The 19,528-nt window shown below is 38.7% G+C and overlaps 1 protein-coding gene across 2 annotated transcripts in view; it reads left to right on the top strand.

The window, feature by feature from the left end:
- The first annotated feature begins 7,852 nt into the window (after positions 1-7,852).
- The window catches only part of LOC134210602 (uncharacterized), a 60,588-nt gene continuing 48,912 nt past the window's right edge, over positions 7,853-19,528 (top strand). For both annotated transcript variants that reach the window (XM_062686735.1, XM_062686726.1), the window contains exon 1: positions 7,853-9,220. In XM_062686735.1, the coding sequence (XP_062542719.1) occupies positions 8,341-9,220 (880 nt within the window). In that variant the 5' untranslated portion in view covers positions 7,853-8,340. The remainder of the gene's footprint in view (positions 9,221-19,528) is intronic.

The raw sequence follows: 19,528 nt of genomic DNA, 5'->3' as shown, positions 1-19,528 counted from the left end.
ATTTGTAAACTCACGTCTAATTTTGAGTTGCGTTCTCATTTTACATTCCCTTTTGGATGCTACCGGTGTAGGAGGGACTCCCGTGGAGGTGCTCTTACACCCCCTCAAGTGTTCTTTAAGATTTTCCACAGCTTTTCCCACATCAATGTTTGAAGAAAATCCTTAGAGTAATTCTGTAGGAATTACTTCTTTAAATTTTTTAAGGAATATCTTGATGCTTTCTAAATGAATTCAGGTATCTATTTTCGAAGTAATTTCCTGAGAATTGGCCGAAAGAATCCCTGGAGGAAATTCCTAATAAATTCTTGGAGAAGTTCAAGCAACTACATAATCGACAAATCAAATTATTTCCTAGGGGTATTTTATTCCGAACGAACTTTTGAATAAATTCATGAATATCACCCGGATAAATATTCTTTTTCTCTGGAGAAATTTCCGAAGCATCTCCTGAAGTAAATTCCCAATGAATGTTTGAGAACATCCAAAGAAGTATGATGATGGATCGACAGCAATCCCGACAGTTTTGGGTTTACATTTTTGGTTTGATATCTTAGTTCCAGATTTAAAACAGGGTTTTGTTTAATTACTATCTGGATTTCCGCAGGATTTTCCGAAGGAATTCCTTTAGATGTCCATGACGGAATTCTTGCGAGAGTTTCTGAAGTAATGTCCGTATGAATATAGAAATGTAGAACTTGATACGAAAATTTCAGTAGGTATTTATTTGAAAATTCCATTGGAAATTATTTCGTGGGTTCCTTTAATAGTTCTTTAGGAAATTCCTTAATTAATGTTTGAAAATCTATTCAGGTTGTTCTTCGGAAATTCATTCAGGATTTTATTCCGAAATTCCTCCTGAAATACATTTGAAAATTCCTGCAGGTAATTCTTTCTCCAGAGAATCCCCCATAAATTCTTTCGGGAACTCTTATAGAAATAATTTATAAAGTTCTCCCAGCAATTCTTTTGAATATTCTTCTAGGGATTCATCCATATAACTTCCCAAAAGCCGTTATAATTAACTCTAGAAATTCCGTCAGTAAAACAATCTAATATTTTGCTTTTAAAATTCCTGCAGGAATTATTTCGGAAATTTTGTTGAATGAATTCATCTGGAAAATTATTGAAGAATGAAATAGGAAATCCTAAAGGAGTTTTCGTAAGAGTTTCTAACGGAAATTTAAAAGGATTGTCAATGGAATTCCCAAAAGAATATATAAATGAAATTTCTAAAATATTTTTTGAGAGATTCCCGAAGGAATGTTCAAATGAAAGTCCGAAAATATTCCAAAATAAATCTCGGAAAGTTTAAAGGAATTTCTAAAAAAGTTGCTAAAAACAATGACATACTTACTTGATACTTGTAAAAAACAGTAAAAAACAATGACATGTTTGTATGAAAATCAGCAAAGGTATTAAAATTATTTCCGGAGGTGTAGTATAAGCAATTTTTGCTTTGTTGGCAGCTGTTCTGTCGCTAACCGCAAGTCAAACTTATCTGTATATGGGCGCCATATACAGATAAGTCTGACATGCGGTTAGCGGCAGTATTGTTAACGTCGTTAACACTCTACAACTCTGGATATACAACCAACCATTAATGAGTGCTTCCCCAAAATGAGTGTATCACAGGTTCAACCTCCTCAGATATGGTAAATACAACTCTGTTCAATCGATCCTGGTTTTCATCCTTAGTGCTGCAGATTCTAGGCTAGGCTCTAGTAATTCAGGACATCAAACGACATGGCTTATCTTGATGCGATTTTTTTTGGCGATAACATACATCTGGTAATCGAATCGTTCGTAGTTCAATTCTATACAAATAACATGTGTTTTCCAAAAATAGGGTCCGGAAAACATGCTACTTTGAAGGTTTGTTGTTAGCCGTACTACGAAAAAGCGCCCTTCTATAACATTCTAATAGGACATCTGAATCATTTGAATAGACGTATGGCATCGGGAGCTCAAACCAGTCCTGTTGTAGACAATCTACACCAAGGATATTATCGATCATTTAGTAATTCGCGTTCGATCATTTAGTAGATTGTCAATAACTCATTCCAGAAGCTGAATTTCGAAATGTGTTGTATGGTGGACTTCTAGTGCGAAGGTTTTTCTACATCTCAGCCTAATGGTTCGTTGTTTGAATACCACTAACCCTTTTGTTACCGACAGGGTACCCGGGTACCTTTTTCGTTTTCAAGTGAAATTTTTTTAGGGTTCTGAACATCGCAGGAAATTGAAACTCCGTGACATCTTCAAACTCGGCAAAATTAAGGTTTGGGTGGTACGAAAATGAAAATCCAGTAAGGGGGGGCTTGGGGAGGGGCTTCTAAATATTTTTACCTCGTAACGTACCGACAGGGTACCCGGGTACCCACGTTTTGGTATGACCATAACTTCGTCAGTTTTCAACCGATTTGGACGATTCCGTTTGCTATGGATTAAGAAATTCATCCTCTATCCGTTCCATGTCACATAGGACCGATCCGGATTACCTGGTTACCGGAGCTCCGGATTTGCTAGACCATGTCTCAAAAATGGAGAAGTTAATCTTATAGAATCCAAATGATGATTTCTTGTACCCTGAGCTACCAGTTTCGCAGAAAATTCGAGGATTATGACTTCCCAACGTATTAGGACCACGTGATCATATGGACTCGGAACGGACATCCCGGAATAGGTTCCCGTGGGCCCTATAGTGGCCGCAAATTCATTCCTGGCAATATTGGTATCAAAATTCTTGAAATTGTTTCGGGAACATGTTATTCATATAGTTGAAACCATAGGATGGATATGAACCGGAACGGTCATTCTGGAACAGGTTCCTGGAGGGCCCGTAGTGGCCAAAAACTCATTTTGAATAAACCCTAGCAATATGGGTATCAAAATTCTTGGAATTGTTCCGGAAACATAATTTCCATGTAGTTGAGACCATAGGATGGATATCAACCGGAACGGTCATTCTGGAATAGGTTCCCCGAGGGACCGCAGGGGCCAAACACTCATTTAGAATAAACCCTGGCAATATGGGTATCAAAATTTTTGGAATTGTTCCGGAAACATGTTTTCCATGTACTTGAGACCATAGATTGGATATGACCCGGAATGGTCATTTTGGAACAGGTTCCCTGAGGGGATGGCCTAAAGTGATCATTAATTCATTTGATAGAAACCCTGGCAAAATGGGTATCAATATTCTTGGAATTGTTCCGGAAACACGTTTCCATGTAGTTGAGACCACAGGATATCAACCGGAACGGTCATTCTGGAACAAGTTCCCGTAGGGCCTACAGTGACCATAAATTCATTTGGGAGAATCCCTGGCAATATGGGTATCAAAATTCTTGGAATTTTTCCTGAAACATGTTATTCATAAAGTTGAAACCATAGGATGGATATCAACCAGAACAGTCATGCTAGAACAAGCTCCCGAAAGGCCTTTAGTGGCCACAAACTCATTTAGAAGACACCCTGGCATCAAAGTTCTTGAAATATTTTCGGAAACATGTTTTTCCAAGAAGATGGGACTGATGTTGGATCATCAGGCTGAATGGCTGTTAGGCCGAATGGTTATTGGGTCGAATGAGAAGTGAGGAGTGAATAGTGAGAAGTGAGCAGTGAGAAATTGAAAGTAAAAAGTGAAAAGTGAAATGAGAGAAATGAGAAGAGAGAAGTGAAAAGTTACACAGTGTTGACCCGATTTTGTCACTCCCCGATTTTATCTACCTCCGACTTTATCACATTTTCGACCCGATTTCTTCACGTTCCGCTTTTGTCACGTTTTTGACCCATTTTGCATCCATAAATTTTTTCGAAAATTTCAGTCGTTCTTTTTATGTTGTTAATTATTCAGGAAACACCAATGATACTTACAGCATCTGTGGTTCATTATAAATCATTTCTGAGTACCTGTCAAGAATTTTTAAGTCGTTTTGACAAGAAATAACGGGAAAAGAAGAGAGCAAGTGTTTCTTCTAAATGAGGGTCCCCTCGGAAACCTGTGTGAGAATGACCGGTCCATTGTCAAACCATCTTATGGCCTAATAACCCAAAAGATCATGCTTCCGAGACAATTTCATGAATTTTGATACCCACATTGCCTGGGCTTCTTCAAAATGAGTTTGTGGCCACTTTAGGCCCCACGGGAACCTGTTCCAGGATGACCGGTCCGTTGTCAAACCATCCAATGGTTCAATTACTTATCAGATCATCCTTCCGAAACAATTTCATGAATTTTGATACCCATATTGCCAGGGTTTCTTCAGAATGAGATTGTGGCCACTTTAGGCCCCACGAGAACCTGTTCCAGGATGACCGGCCCGTTTTCAAACCATCCTATGGTCCAATTACTTATCGGATCATGCTTCCGAAACAATTTCATGAATTTTGATACCCATATTGCCAGGGTTTCTTCAGAATGAGTTTGTGGCCACTTTAGGCCCCACGGGAACCTGTTCCAGGATGACCGGTCCGTCGTCAAACCATCCTATGGTCCAATTACTTATCAGATCATGCTTCCGAAACAATTTCATGAATTTTGATACCCATATTGCCAGGGTTTCTTCAAAATGAGTTTGTGGCCACTTTAGGCCCCACGAGAACCTGTTCCAGGATGACCGGCCCGTTTTCAAACCATCCTATGGTCCAATTACTTATCGGATCATGCTTCCGAAACAATTTCATGCATTTTGATACCCATATTGCCAGGGTTTCTTCAAAATGAGTTTGTGGCCACTTTAGGCCCCACGGGAACCTGTTCCAGGATGACCGGCCCGTTGTTAAACCATCCAATGGTTCAATTACTTATCAGATCATGCTTCCGAAATAATTTAATGAATGTTGATACCCATATTGCCAGGGTTTCTTCAGAATGAGTTTGTGGCCACTTTAGGCCCCACGAGAACCTGTTCCAGGATGACCGGTCCGTTGTCAAACCATCCAATGGTTCAATTACTTATCAGATCATGCTTCCGAAACAATTTCATGAATTTTGATACCCATATTGCCAGGGTTTCTTCAGAATGAGTTTGTGGCCACTTTAGGCCCCACGGGAACCTGTTCCAGGATGACCGGTCCGTTGTCAATCCATCCTATGGTCCAATTACTTATCGGATCATGCTTCCGATACAATTTCATGAATTTTGATACCCATATTGCCAGGGTTTCTTCAGAATGAGTTTGTGGCCACTTTAGGCCCCACGGGAACCTGTTCCAGGATGACCGGTCCGTTGTCAATCCATCCTATGGTCCAATTACTTATCGGATCATGCTTCCGATACAATTTCATGAATTTTGATACCCATATTGCCAGGGTTTCTTCAAAATGAGTTTGTGGCCACTTTAGGCCCGACGGGAACCTGTTTCCGGAATAACCGTTCCGGGATTAATTCATAAAAAGGTCCTGTAACGTAGTTAAGTTATATTCTTTAAATTTCCAACGAAGTTTATTAGTCATCACGCAAGAAATCTTCATTTGGTTGAATATATATCTTCAATTCACACATACTTTGGGACTTGGCCCAGTTAATCCGGAATTCCGGTTACCAGGTAATCCGAATCGGTTCTCTGTAACATGTATCGAATAGCGGGTAAGTTCCTGCATCCGTAGCAACCAAAATCGTCAAAATCGGTGAAAAACTGACAATGTTATGATCATTTTAAGTCCGTGTACCCGGGTACCCTGTCGGTAACGTAAGGGTGTTTTTTTTTGTCGGTAACAAAATGGTTAAAGAAAAAAAAAGTTTCGCTATTCTGAGAAATTCCAATTCCAGCGCCTAAAGAGGGAAATAAAATTTCATTAAAAAATTGCGAAAAGGCTCAAAAACTTGCTCAGCAGTTCGAGAGTGCCCATAATTTTCCCACATAAACCGAGATCTTCTTATTTGAAACCTTTTAGCAGACATGTTATAACTATGAACGGGGCCCAATTAATTGGTCTATCGAAGCAAAATGTTTAAGACTTCTGCTAGATCAAAAATTAACTTTTAAAAATCACATTGAAGGCATTCAAGCCAAATGTAACAAATAACACAAATTTTGTAACGCTGTTCGAGCGGATCAGGTCAAGAGTTCTAATTCATACAAAAAATAGCTACCAAAGTCGTCTAATCGAGCGTTACTTAACCCTAAGATTCCCAAGTGATTGCACTAGTAACTTTGACCACTTGCTTTGAGTGATTTGTGTATCATATAACCGAAATATAGTTCATCGAGACAGGATTTGGAATACAAGGTTTCGTTTGTCATTTGATCTCATAAAATTCTGCACTATTTAAGGTTGTTTTGTTAATGACGGGAAATATGAATAGATTAAGAGCGGGACTGTCGATCAAATCATGTCAATAAAATATTATCGGAAATACGTACACTCATATACATGCATATACAATCAACGTACTAATGTCTATTTCACGCTTCGATGATTTAATTATTGTCTCTGTTTTGATCCTCACGTCCACCGTCCACCGTTTATTGCCCCATAATTTTCACCCGTAACGATAAATTTCACTGATCATGTCAACACACGTGTCCAGTCGCCGTCTCATCTCAACAAATCCCGAACACGTCCAGATGTAGCCTCAGTTTATTGAGCTGGGTCGATAGTTACTAGAAGGCTAGTCCGGAGCTGTTCATCAAATGATCGTTTTTGGTGTGTTTCTACAGTCTCTCCCTACACCTATTTTGAAATAGTAGCCCAAACGAACTTCGTTTCGCCTTCGTTTCGGATCTCGAACCATCTTAAGAACCTTCCCCGGATCCAAGAACCTCTGCATACAAATTTTCACGCCGATCTGTTCAGTAGTTTCCGAGTTGCCGGGAAATTCCTTTTTATGTATATATAGATAGATATATTGTAGTATGGATATCTAAAGTACACATAATGACGATAAATTTAATCATTTTTGTTTTATTATTATTCTGATATTATAATCAAGCCATAGTTTGGGGCTTTCCTTAGCCGTGCGACGAGATGCGCGACTACAAAGCAATACCATTCTGAAGGTGGCTGGGTTCGATTCCCGGTCCGGTCTAGGAAATTTTCGGGTTGAAAGTTTTCTCGACTTCCCTGGGCATAACAATATCATCGTTTTAGCCTGATGATACACGAATGCAAGTATGGTAACTTGGCTTAGAAACCTCACAGTTAATAACTGTGGATGTGCTGAATGAACATTAAAAAACTGCGAGGTGGCAATGTTACAGTGGAGGACAAAATGCTTATAAGAAGAGAATCAAGCCATATTGATCCTTCAGTTTTACGAAATAACTGGATACATTGAATTAAAACTTTTGTGTTCAAGTAATGTTTTTGATTTAATTTTCAAAAAGCACATAATAATAACTAATGACACACAATTCTCGCTTAACTTTTCAAAAGGTCCTAAGTAACATTTTTTTCATGAATTAATTTGAATACAGCAATCAATAGCTTTTATGCTGTTCTATTGATTGCGCTATTCAAATTAATTCATGAAAAAAATGTTACTTAGGACCTTTTGAAAAGTTAAGCGAGAATTATTCAATGCAATAAAACTATCGATCAACCCCTTATTCACCTTCCCTTGCTGAGGCTGCTGTTTCTTTGAGGGCGAGCGAACATCCAGAGTTCGCTCGCCCGCGCTGAAGCTCACTCAACCGGAAACGGTTATAGTTTTTCCACCTCACTAGTTCTCACCGTTCGGTCGGTCGTGGTAGTTTTATGCCCACACCCCCAACACAAATAAGCATCAAGAGTCCCCCCGAAAAAAAGGATACATATTTACATAGGTACAGAGGTTCGGTTCGCGCTCGCGGATTCAGGACACCACGCCGACTGGCAGCGAGAGCCAATTCAGTCTCGTACGGACACTTGCCAGTTGCGGTTCAGAGTGACTGGAAATCTTGAGGTCCTTGGGTTAGGTCCTCAATGAAGAATATGTCAAACTTTTTTTAGTGAATCGAGGTGAAATCTAGTGGAAAGAATAAGACTTCACAAGTGCCATAGAGAAAAATCGCGGTAGATATATTTTAAGTAGTTAACTGAAATCGATAAGTAGATCGTCTTCAGTAGTTTTTTTCTTGTGCCCTCGAATAACTTCGTCGGCCATTTTGAATTTGGGCCAAGACGGTGGAAAATTTCTTATCGCTCTGCATCTAGCCTGGTTTGCAAGGCGTAGAAAGGGAAATCAAACATGGAGGATGGTTTTGGAAATGTGTTTAATTGTGCAATCGAAGAGAGCGGCGGGATGGTAGTTTGAAGGTTGTTCCACAATATCCAAGAAGGCTGTGAGGACCAATTTGTTTGAGATGTCAAAGTTCTAAATAGTGAATAACAGTGCAATTGTATTAGGAGTCAAAATGCGTCGTTCTTCGCCACCTTTTGCAATGGTGGCAAGTGGCAGTGCAAGTGGTTCGGTAGTGGTTCCCATTGAACAATACGGAGCGGAACAAACTGACCAGATCTCCGCAATGCGACAGCTCAAACGGAAACACAGTGAGGAACGCTTTCTGCCGTATCACTATCAAGAACAGGGCCATTCGATTCACAAAGTTCGCAAGGATAATCATCTACAGTTGCAAGACGTGGATCATTTCCACGGGTTTGGACAGGCATTCCATGGTCCGACAACCGAATTTCAGGTCATCGCCGCTAGCGATGGCAACAATAATCAGAACCATATCCACCAAGAGCAACAGCAAATGGGTTATATTTACGAAGTTGCCGGTGGAGGCAGTGGTGTACCAGTCATTCCGGTTCCCGAGGCACAAATGATTGCTCAAGATATTCCTGCCTCTAGTAATGGGATCGTCTTAACTGATATCAGCTCGTCTACCTGGACTAGTACTCAAGAACTGCTGGATCTTGACCGGAAGCCAACCCTCACCATACAAACCGATAGTCACAATGCATTTCCAATAGTGAGCTCAGAACACCATCAGCATCACCACCAACAGCCGCAGCAGATCCATCAGGATCATCTCAATCACCATAATCACCAACATCACCAACACCATCATCATCAGCAGCACCAACAGCAGCAGCAGAGTGAATTCCACGCTCATCAATCGCTACACCCCTCTTCTCAGTACGGCAACAATCACACGAAAACGCAAGAGCTGACGATCGTTACGTCCAGCTGTGGCGGAGGTGGCGGCGGCGGCGGCGGCAGGACACCGACGACTGCCGTTTTGTCAGGTCCCATCGGCACCGGCATTGCAGCAGGGAACATTCGGCGAGGTAAGTTTTTAACCGGTATTTAAATCGTAATTTCCTGTCTCCCATGTGCGCGCCCGACGTTTTGTTGCTGCATATTGGGTGGATATGGTTTCACGCGACGCCGACTGGACACGTGTGTTGACATGATCAGTGAAATTTATCGTTACGGGTGAAAATTATGGGGCAATAAACGGTGGACGGTGGACGTGAGGATCAAAACAGAGACAATAATTAAATCATCGAAGCGTGAAATAGACATTAGTACGATGATTGTATATACATGTATATGAGTGTACGTATTCCCGCTCATGTTTTATTAACATAATTTGATCGACAATTCCTCTGTTAATCCATTAATATTTCCCATCATTAACGAACCAACCTTAAATAGTGCAGAATTTTATGAGATCAAATGACAAACGAAACCTAGTATTCCAAATACTGTCTCGCTGAACTATATTTCGGTTATATGATTTACTAATCACTCCAAGCAAGTGGTTAAAGTTTCTAGTGCAATCACTTAGAGATCTTAGGGTTAAGTAACGCTCAATTTAATGATTTTGGTACTTATTTTTTGTATGAATTGGAACTCTTGACCTGATACGCTCTAACAGCGTTACATAATATGTGTTATTTGTGGTTTTCTTTTCTTCAATCTCTTAGCCTAAGTATTCCGTGTTCTCTTAACTCTATCATCCTTATTTGCTATGATACACTTTTAGTTATTATTAATACAATTCAATTGCCTTTGGCAGTTAGGATTTTCCTCAGGTTAAAATAAATCATGTAGCAATCACAATGTTTTAAAATTAAACTAAACTTAACCTAATTTAAACTAAGGGTACAAGGAAATAATTGATAGAATAGAAGATTGCAAAGAATTTTGTCTAAAATTGGAAATTATTTTATTGGACATTTGTTGCAATGTCTCAATGTAAGAAATTCTATGAAATTCATTGGTACTATGCCAGGGAGACAACTTCAGAATCATTTTCAAGATTTTATTTTGAATCCTCTGAAGTGCCTTCTTTCTGGTGTTGCAGCAACTAGTCCATATTTACACAGCATACAACATGGCTGGATTTTCTTCTTATAAGTGGGTATAGACACTTTATATATTTGTTACATTTGGCTTGAATGCCTTCAATGTGATTTAAAAAAAGTATTTTTTTGATCTAGCAGAAGTCTTAAACATGTTGCTTCGATAGACCAATGAATTGGAGTCATAACATGTCGGGTAGAAGGTTGCAAATAAGAAGATCTCGGCTTATGTGGGAAAATTATGAGCTGAGTTTTTGAAGCATTCGGGGATTTTTTCCCATTTTTGCAAGTAAATGGAAAAAATATTCAGACTTTTCCGCAATCTACCACAGATGACACGAAGGGTTTGCCCTTTGGCGGAAAGGCCCGCGTCATCTGCAAACAACGATATTTGACAGTCTGATGGTAAATCAGGTAAGTCAGAAGTAAAAATGTTGTACAACATACAACCAAACCTTCATACCAACACTGTCAATGTCAAATGCTTTCTCTATATCAAGAAGAGCAACTCCAGTCGAATATCCTTCAGATTTGTTGAGTCGAATTAAATACGTAACTCTTAGTAACTGATGAGTGGTTGCATGCCCATGGCGAAAACCAAATTGCTCTTCAGCAAAAATAGAATTGTCATTAATATGAACTATCATTCTATATAAAATCAGCGATTCCACGGGAAAAGAATAGAGTTGAAAAAAAAAGTTGTCTTATTTTGCTCTAAATCGCTTGGTATGTTCTTCATCGAAAATAATTAAACCCGTATTTTTTTATTTTTTATTGGGGTGACCATATTTGATATAGGATTACCATCGCTATTTTTCGATTTATTTTTATTTATTTTTACTTTTGAACCGCTGGATCGATTTGTTTTTCGATCGATGTTTTTTATGGATAGAAAGCTTATTACTTCTAGTTCTTACTAAATTTTTTGGTTTGGTTCATTGGTGTACTCAAATTTACTAAAATGGTCAACATATTCGTTTTTTCATGATTTTTGAAATGTTGGACCACAACGACTATAGACTTTTCTTCATCTGAAAACGAAAACCGTTTCACGATAATGTAATTTTCATTTTGTGGCTTAAAGTAATGAAACGATTGTGTCCCAGAGATTTCCTTCGGATATGTTACCTTGCCGCGGTGGGTCGGCTTACGCCATTAGCACTGATATGGCAACCAAAGACATATCCTGTCGTGGTGGTATCACCAGCCCCCTGAAACGGCTGTCATCTGCATACAATAGGATTGAAGCCGAAAACTTGGTACTAAACTTGGTGCTAGCTGTCAAGCTGTGTCTTTAAGCACGGAACACAGTGACGCATGCGACAATATCGCTCGAGGAGAGATTTAATTCGAATAAAAAATAAATAAACAGTATTTTTTTTTGAGCTCGATTTTAGGCTGTTGTTAAAAGAAAAAGCGCACCATCTAAAATATGTTTCATAAATTTATTACAATTATCTCTATAGCTGAATCGTTCATTTTAGATACACATGTTGCGCAATAGCGCAGAAGTGATCAGCACTGTATTTGTCACAATAACAAATACCAAATTATTATTAATAACAAATTTTTGAAGTCTGCCTGATACCCATGTCGATATCTAAACAGTTTGATAGATGTCTAAAGGAATTTGACAAATATTTGGCATTGTGGTAAAGAGTGGGCCTTTAATTTCTAATGCATCGTTCTGTTAAAAAACCAATTTTTTTCAAGTAGAAAAAAATAAGACTGCAAACCAATTAACTGATTGATCAGCAGTGATTTATTTTTCCTCCAAATTTTAGAACACTATTCTCGTTTGAATCTGAAGCAAAATGAAACAAAAACGCTGGTAACTCCAGCAGTGTTCTGTTCATGTTTGAATAAATAAAATAATTATTTACATATTTTTCTTCTCAGAAATGCGGCGTAATTGCAAAGTACATTGTTCCGAATTCCGTAGTTAAAATAACGCGTTCAATCGCCAAAACATACAACATTTGAATCTTGTGATTCAATCTGTGGAAAATAGAACAAAGCTGTGCAACAGTCTTCTTAAGATTAACTATTAATCGGCAAAAATTCAAATGTTACACATTTACGTCATGAGCAGTATGGTTAGGTTTCTCGTCAGCTAAAATGGTTCAGTTTAAAGCAAAATTTTATCCAATATCCGCTTATATCTTTCAAATGAGACGTGTGATACTAGCCAAAATCATAATTTCATATATGAAAGTCCTTCCCATAAAGTTTGAAATGGGCTTCGGATGTTTATAAATCGTTAAGATTTTAACCATCCGAAATGAAAATATTCTTCGTTTTGGACAGTGCAACATATTTTGGACCCCCAAATGTACAAATTTTGGAAACCCCTTTTAGCCTATTCAAAAATGAATTTTCAATTTGCACAGGTCATTTGAGCTAAAGCAAAGTCTTATCTTTCGATTGACATGCATCGATGAGAAGATTGCAGCGATTTAAATTTGCAATGTCAACATGAACTGATTGTGTTCGTTCTGAGATATTCAATGATGTATGCTTTGAAACGTAACGTAAGAAAATGTCGACAGGGGGGTCCAAAATATGTAGGGTTCCCAATCAAGTTAGTTACCCTAATTTTTCGGTAAATGAGATGGACCTTGATATTTGTTTTCATTTGGATTCTGATAAACTTATTTCTCGAAGGACCTTAGCCGGCCTTGTAAACATACTGTGAAACAATATAAAATTTCCGGTTTAGGCATCCCTAAATTGTTAAAATCGGAAATAACACCCCCCTGAAATGAGATGTAGTTCTTGAAGCCGTCTACCGATTGGGTGGCGCTAGTGTTGCCTTTCCTATTTTAAGCTCCGTTCATACTGCCGCGAGAGAATTTGCGATTGGCGCTTTGATGTTGCATGAAGAAGAAGAAGCAGAAAGATGATAATCAAAAATATTCGCACGGGAAAACATACGAAGAAATTTTTGAACTTCTTCTTTAAAATTCAAGAAGCAATTAAATTAAAAACGGTAAGCAGTACGGGGTTAGACTTGTTTTCTACTGCACAATAAACACAATATTTCAATTTCAATTTTTACTCTGTGATATCATACTTAATACACAGTATAAGAAAAGTCCAACCCCGTACTGTTTACCGTTTTTAATTAGATTGCCTCTAGAATTTCAGAGATATCTTCGTATGTTTTCCCGTGCGAAAATTTTTAAATATCATCTTTCTGCTTCTTCTTCTTCATGCAACATCAAAGCGCCAATTAATCACGCCTAGAATCACGCAACAATGCAATACATCTCGTTGAATATAATTTAACAATACAACACATGCCGCTTACGCATCCGATTTCAACATACTGACTTCGTGTGTTTATTGCTTAACCGGCAATGTTTACATCCAGCACCATGTTGCAGCACCATGTTTTCGGCTTCAGGCGAGTTGTTCGTGGATGACAGCCGTTTCATGGGGGTGGATAATAATTGACAGAGTTACAATATATTTATTTAATTTCTCTCAAAATTAGCCTCACCCAGTTAATGTGGTCATGTACAGCATCTTACGGGGTTGGAATTTTCTCATTCTGTGTATCTAGTGTGATTTCACAAAATAAAATTTGAAATCAAAAAATGCGTTTATTATGCGGTAGAAGGAAAGTCTAGCCCCGTACTGCTAACCGTTTTTAATTAAATTGCTCCTAAAATTTTTGAGAAGAGTTTTAAAAAACTTCCCGTATGTTTCCCCGCGCAATTATTTTCAAATATTATCCTTTGACTTCTTCTTCTTCGTGGAACCTTTATTCGCCAATAATGATAAATTCATGAGGATGATGATGATCGCTGCGATGACAAACGAATAGATTTCCCTTTACCAGAACATGTTAAATTGTGACGGCTATCGAAATTAATTTATTGTTTTTTTCTCGGTAATAATTTCGGCTGATTTTGATGATAATTATATTGTGGCAGCTAGGGTAAAGTGACCATTGGTGGACCCCCAACCAATAGTGGACCCTCCAGCCATTTTTGCATTATTACTGCACAATGTCAACATTTTGCTATGAAATTCTATCGGGAGAACCTACCTTACAGTCCTATGATTTGATTACATGCGTTGGAAATGCTATGGAAAGTCAAATTAGATGATTTTTTACAATTCTATAAAAAATAAACACGAGAGTGTCCATTATAGGAATATTTTGGGGGTCCATAATAGGGAAGAAGAACGTCCCGAAACGGGACATGAAAATCAAATGAAGTGTCGACTATAGGGAAGCAATTTCCTATTATGGACCCCCAGGGGGTCTACTATAGGGAGAATTTAGTTAGACTTTGAAATGTTAATTTCAACGAATAACGTCGTGTATTTGGATGTTTTATGTATGTATCGTGAAGAAAGGATGCAGAGTTAATGTTTTGAAAATTTCTAAGCCGTATGACAGGAAGAGCAAAATTCCGCTACTAGGGGGTCCACTATTGGGCATTTTACCCTATTACCGCACGTAAAATGCTGGATAAATGACGAAAACAGAACAATATAACTTTATTGAAATTTAAATTTTCACGAAAATCATTTTGCGATACATAATTGAATACCCGCGCGAAATGTACGGTACAATATGAACGGAGCTTTAAATTCCAAGAACAGCACTAGCGCCACACCAACAAACGGTGGCTTCAAGAACTAGTGCTTGTTTCACGGGGTTGGGTATCACATGTTGACTATTTTTGTTTGGTGCCGCGTCACATATCTGGCATTGGTGCACTGATTTACCGCATGTGCATGTGATCCAATGGACATCGTGTCTTGGAGCCTTGAATGGTAGTGCAGTCAGGCAGAGGCCTTTTTCATCAGTGATAATGATGAGTTCTCTTCTTTTCGGCAATACTTTTCTGATGCCTTCCATGTGACGATGAGTCGTAGTTACGCTCTGGGAGCTGTGGATAGAGTCGAAACGATTGTCAAAAAATCTCGAAAGCAAGCTATCAAAAAGTATCCATCGCATCGAGAGAGTTTGTGAGCATTCTGAGCGCAGTCGAGAGAGTACACGCGTAAATCAACTCATACTAATTATAGTTGATTTCTATCAAAACTCAGTTATTTAGTGTCATTTCAAACCTATCGAGGAATTTCAATAAGTGAACAGCATGATTTAATTCTACGATCGGCACAATAATTTATGCAATGTAGCAAATCGACGAAATCTTTGAAATTATTTTTTAAAAGATAATCATAATAATAATTCGATATGAGAAAATCGTAGCGTGTACATCGAACACTGAGAGGGAATTTTCGGGTTTCAAGCAAAATATCTTGAAAATTAGAATCGTTCGAGTCCGCAGCTCCCAGGTTACGCTTATTTCTAGCTAGCTAGGCATTTATAGATAAACAATATATTCAAGACATTCGCAGAGAATTGACTGTAGGATTCACTGAGTATTTTTTTTAACTAGGAACGTAGTGCCTGTCTTACTTTGTTATGTCTCACTTCGAAAAGATATCAAGCTCTATCTGGTAAAAGGGCGAATGTCGCAAGAGAGGATTCTCTTCGTCGACTTCCCCTCTTTTAAATAAAAGTGACAAGCAGAGGATTTCATCGCGGTTTATCACCTCAGAATGCAAGTTTTCATTGTTTTCTTTCATTCTGAGTGAAGAAACCGCAAACAAATCGTCTGCTTGTCACTTTAATTTAAAAAAAGGGAAATCGGCAAAGAGAATTCTCTCTTGCGACATTCGCCCTTATTTCAGATAGAGCTTGATATAATAAAATTTACCACACATTATAATGATGGTATATGAACAATCTTACGACGGCTTCATTCTCTAATATTTTACTAATAGTTAGATAATAACAGTTAGTTTGGAATCGAATAAGCTACTTATTATAGTCCTAGACTTCCTTGACAAAGGAATGACAATAAAATAGACTAAATGTACGAACAGTTTCCACTTTTTACAAGACATAAGTTACATTAAATTGACACAGAACAAAAATCATGAAGGGCCAGTTTGAGCCAGTTCAACAGTGTCTTAATGGACGACATGATTCTTGTACGGCTGAAAAACTGCTTCAAAAGTTATTAACTTGTCATTTTTATAAATCGGGCATTGAACACTTTCTGATATTTGATTAAAAAAAACTTTCGACTCAGATTCTAAGATGAAGCATTGGGCAACAAGTTCCATGTGAGTCGAAAAAACTGCTTCGGTCGATTTTTAGCGCGTACAATGACAATAGACGTCTAAATAGCATAAAAACTGACAAAATAATTTGACTCTGACAAGAAAATGACAAAAATGACTTTAAACTATTACGATGCTGGTTATTATGAGACCTCTCTGACTATTTATGAACGTAATTCCCGCGTCTTCTTGGACGACATGTTCCGTGTACGGCTGGCAAACTGCTTCGAATGGAATTATGCTACGGTATCATCAAAGGCCTGATGCAGAGGTTTCTACTATATTCAGAGTCCCGCCAGTAAAACACCATAAAAAAATTGACCTCTCCAAAGTACTTTTCTCGATACATTTTATAATGGGCGAGAAAGGCATCATCACCGCTAGGTGGATTAACCTTCCGCAACTCGCTACAACTTTCATTACAAGAGAACTCGCGTGTTGTAAAAAGTACAACAGACCAAAAATCCGTTAACATGAAGCCAATTCGAATGATATCAATGTGATTTTTCCGGGAAAATAATAAAGGGGATATATACTCTCATTGAGGACATTTTTTAGGTCCAATGGATGTTCGGCTGGTCTTCCGGAAGTCGATTTACTCAATAAATGGCGCCATGTTTCTTACAAGGGCGTAGCCAGAGGGGGGCAGTCCCCCCCTCTAAATTGTGGAAAGATTGAACGGATACTGAAATGAATTCCCTCAAACATGTGCACTTTACGATCCAATCATATACAGAAATAGGTGGTTGAAATTCAAAAGATTCCTAAAACTTATTAGGGCATCCAGGATCCATAATATATGAAAGTTCAAAACAACTCGAAACATTTCGGGCTCAAAAATTCTCCTTGAAATCCTTCTAGAAGCTCCCCTGGGAACTTCTGAATTCCTCCGGAAAGTTATCCACAAATTCCTCTGAAAATCGTTCGAAAATCCTTCTCATGTAATTTTAATTCTTCCTTATCTGGAAACCCCCCACTAAGTTTTTTTTAGGAAATTCACGAGGAAATTCCTTGAAGATTTCTTTTCTTCTCTCCAGAATTTACTTCTAGATATTTCTTCGGCTATTCTCTCTTCAGGAATAATCCGGCATTTCCTTCAGGCATGCATTCAAGAGTTCCGTCAAGAATACATACGGATTATTTCCCAAAATTCTACCAGAAGTTTCTTTAAAAATTTATGACGGAAATCCTCCGATTTAGCTCCATAATTTCACTTGTAAATCTATAAGAAATCTCGGAACTCTTCTTTTAATTCCTCCGGGATTACTTCCAGGAAATTTTCCTGAAATACCTCCAAACATTCAATAGCGAAATCAATCTGGAATCGGAAATGGAATGGAATGGAAAATCCAATCTGGAATTCTTTTCGCAATTACTTCAGAATATCCTTCAAGAAATCCTTAAGAAATATCTTCATGAATTTCTCCCGGAATTCGTCCAAGCATTTCCCCAGAAATTCTTACAGGTATTTTTTCGGGAGTTTCTTTAGGTACTTCTCCAGGAATTTCTCCGGAAGATTTTACGTGGAAGTGTACTAGAATTCCTTTCGGACTTCACTCGGAATTTACTCGGATATCTGCCAAAAGTTCTTCCAGAAATGTCTTCGGAACAATCCGCAGGGATTTCATCTGGGAATACTTTCAGGATTTCATTTGGGAATTTTTGCATTAATTCCTCCTGGTATTTTTCTGGGAATTCCTTCAGACATTTTTTCGGAAATTCCTTTAGGAACTTCTCTAAGAATTATTTAAGGACTTCCATGTGGGAATTCCTCCGGAAGTGCTTGTGGGAGATCCTCCGGGAGTTCTTCCAGGAGTTTTTCCAAGAAATTCTCCGGTAATACCTCCAGGAACTTCACAGGGAATCCCTGGGCGATATTCGGCAGGAATTTCACGGGAAATTGGATTTCGGAAGTTTCTTCAGAAATATTTTTTCTCTTCCTCTAGGGTATTCCACCAGATGTTCCTCTGAAGTTCCACCAGTAGTTCCTTCGGGAATTCAATCAGGCTTTCTTCCAGGAATTCATTTAGCATTTCTTTAGGCATTTATCTACAAATTCCTCCAGAAGTTCCTCGGAGAATTTCTCTGGGAGTTCTTACGGGAATTCCTCCGGGAGGTTCTTTTAAGTTCCTCCTGGAATTCTTACGGAAGTTCCTTGGGGAGTTCATCCTAGAATTCTTACGAGAGTTCCTCCAGGATTTCCTCCGGAAATTCTTTCTGTAGTTCTTCAATAAATTCCTCCAGAAGTTCCACCGGCAGTTCCTCCGAGAATTCCTCTGATAATTTCTCCGGAAATTCCTATAGAAAATCCCCCGGGAGTTCCTCCGGAAATTACTCTGGGAGTTCCTCCGGGAGTTCCTTTTCAGAGAAACACCCGGAGAAACTGCCGGTGAAACTCCCGGAGAGATTCTCGTAGAAACTGCTGGTGGATCTCCCGGAGGAATTCCCGAAGGAACTGCCGGAGGAGCTCCCGTAAGAACTCCCGGAGGAATTTCAGGAGGAACTCCTAGAAGGATTCCTAGAGGACTTCCCGGATGAGCTCCCAGAGAAACTATCGGGAGAATTTCGGGAGAAATTTCCAGCTTAATTTCTGAAGAAAGCCTAAAGGATTTCTTGAAAAAAGCCTGAATAATTTCCTGGAATAGCTTCTGGTGAAACTCCCGGATGAATTGCTGATGGAATTCCCGGAGGAACTCTCGAAGGTATTTTCTGGAAGAATTTCTGATGAAACTCCCGGGAAAATTTTCAAAGGAACCCCGGGGAAACTACCAGAAGCATTCTCGGAAACAAGAGAATTCATCTTATAAATCTCGTCTAGCTGAAACCTTTGTTGGGGTTTGTAGCTGGACCATCATCATCATCAGAGGACCTACCGGCGAATTCACTGAAGAGCTCGCAGAGAAATTCTCGGAGGAGCTTCTGGTGAAAAATCTATATAAATTCCCGAAGAAGCCTATATAAATTCCAATTCTGCCGAAATTCCCGGAAGAATTTTCAGAGGTACTGCCGATAGAACTACCGGAATAATTCTCGAAGGAAATCCTAGAGAAATTCTTGGTGGAAATGCCGGTGGAACTCCTGGAAAAATTCCAGGAGGAATTTTCGGAGGAACTCCTGGAGGATCTCCCAGTGGAA

This window comes from Armigeres subalbatus, chromosome 1 (genome assembly GCF_024139115.2).
Source record: "Armigeres subalbatus isolate Guangzhou_Male chromosome 1, GZ_Asu_2, whole genome shotgun sequence".
In the NCBI taxonomy this organism is placed as follows: Eukaryota; Metazoa; Arthropoda; class Insecta; order Diptera; family Culicidae; genus Armigeres; species Armigeres subalbatus.
Note: the sequence above shows the minus strand (reverse complement) of the source record. Positions and strands in the feature narration are given on the sequence as shown.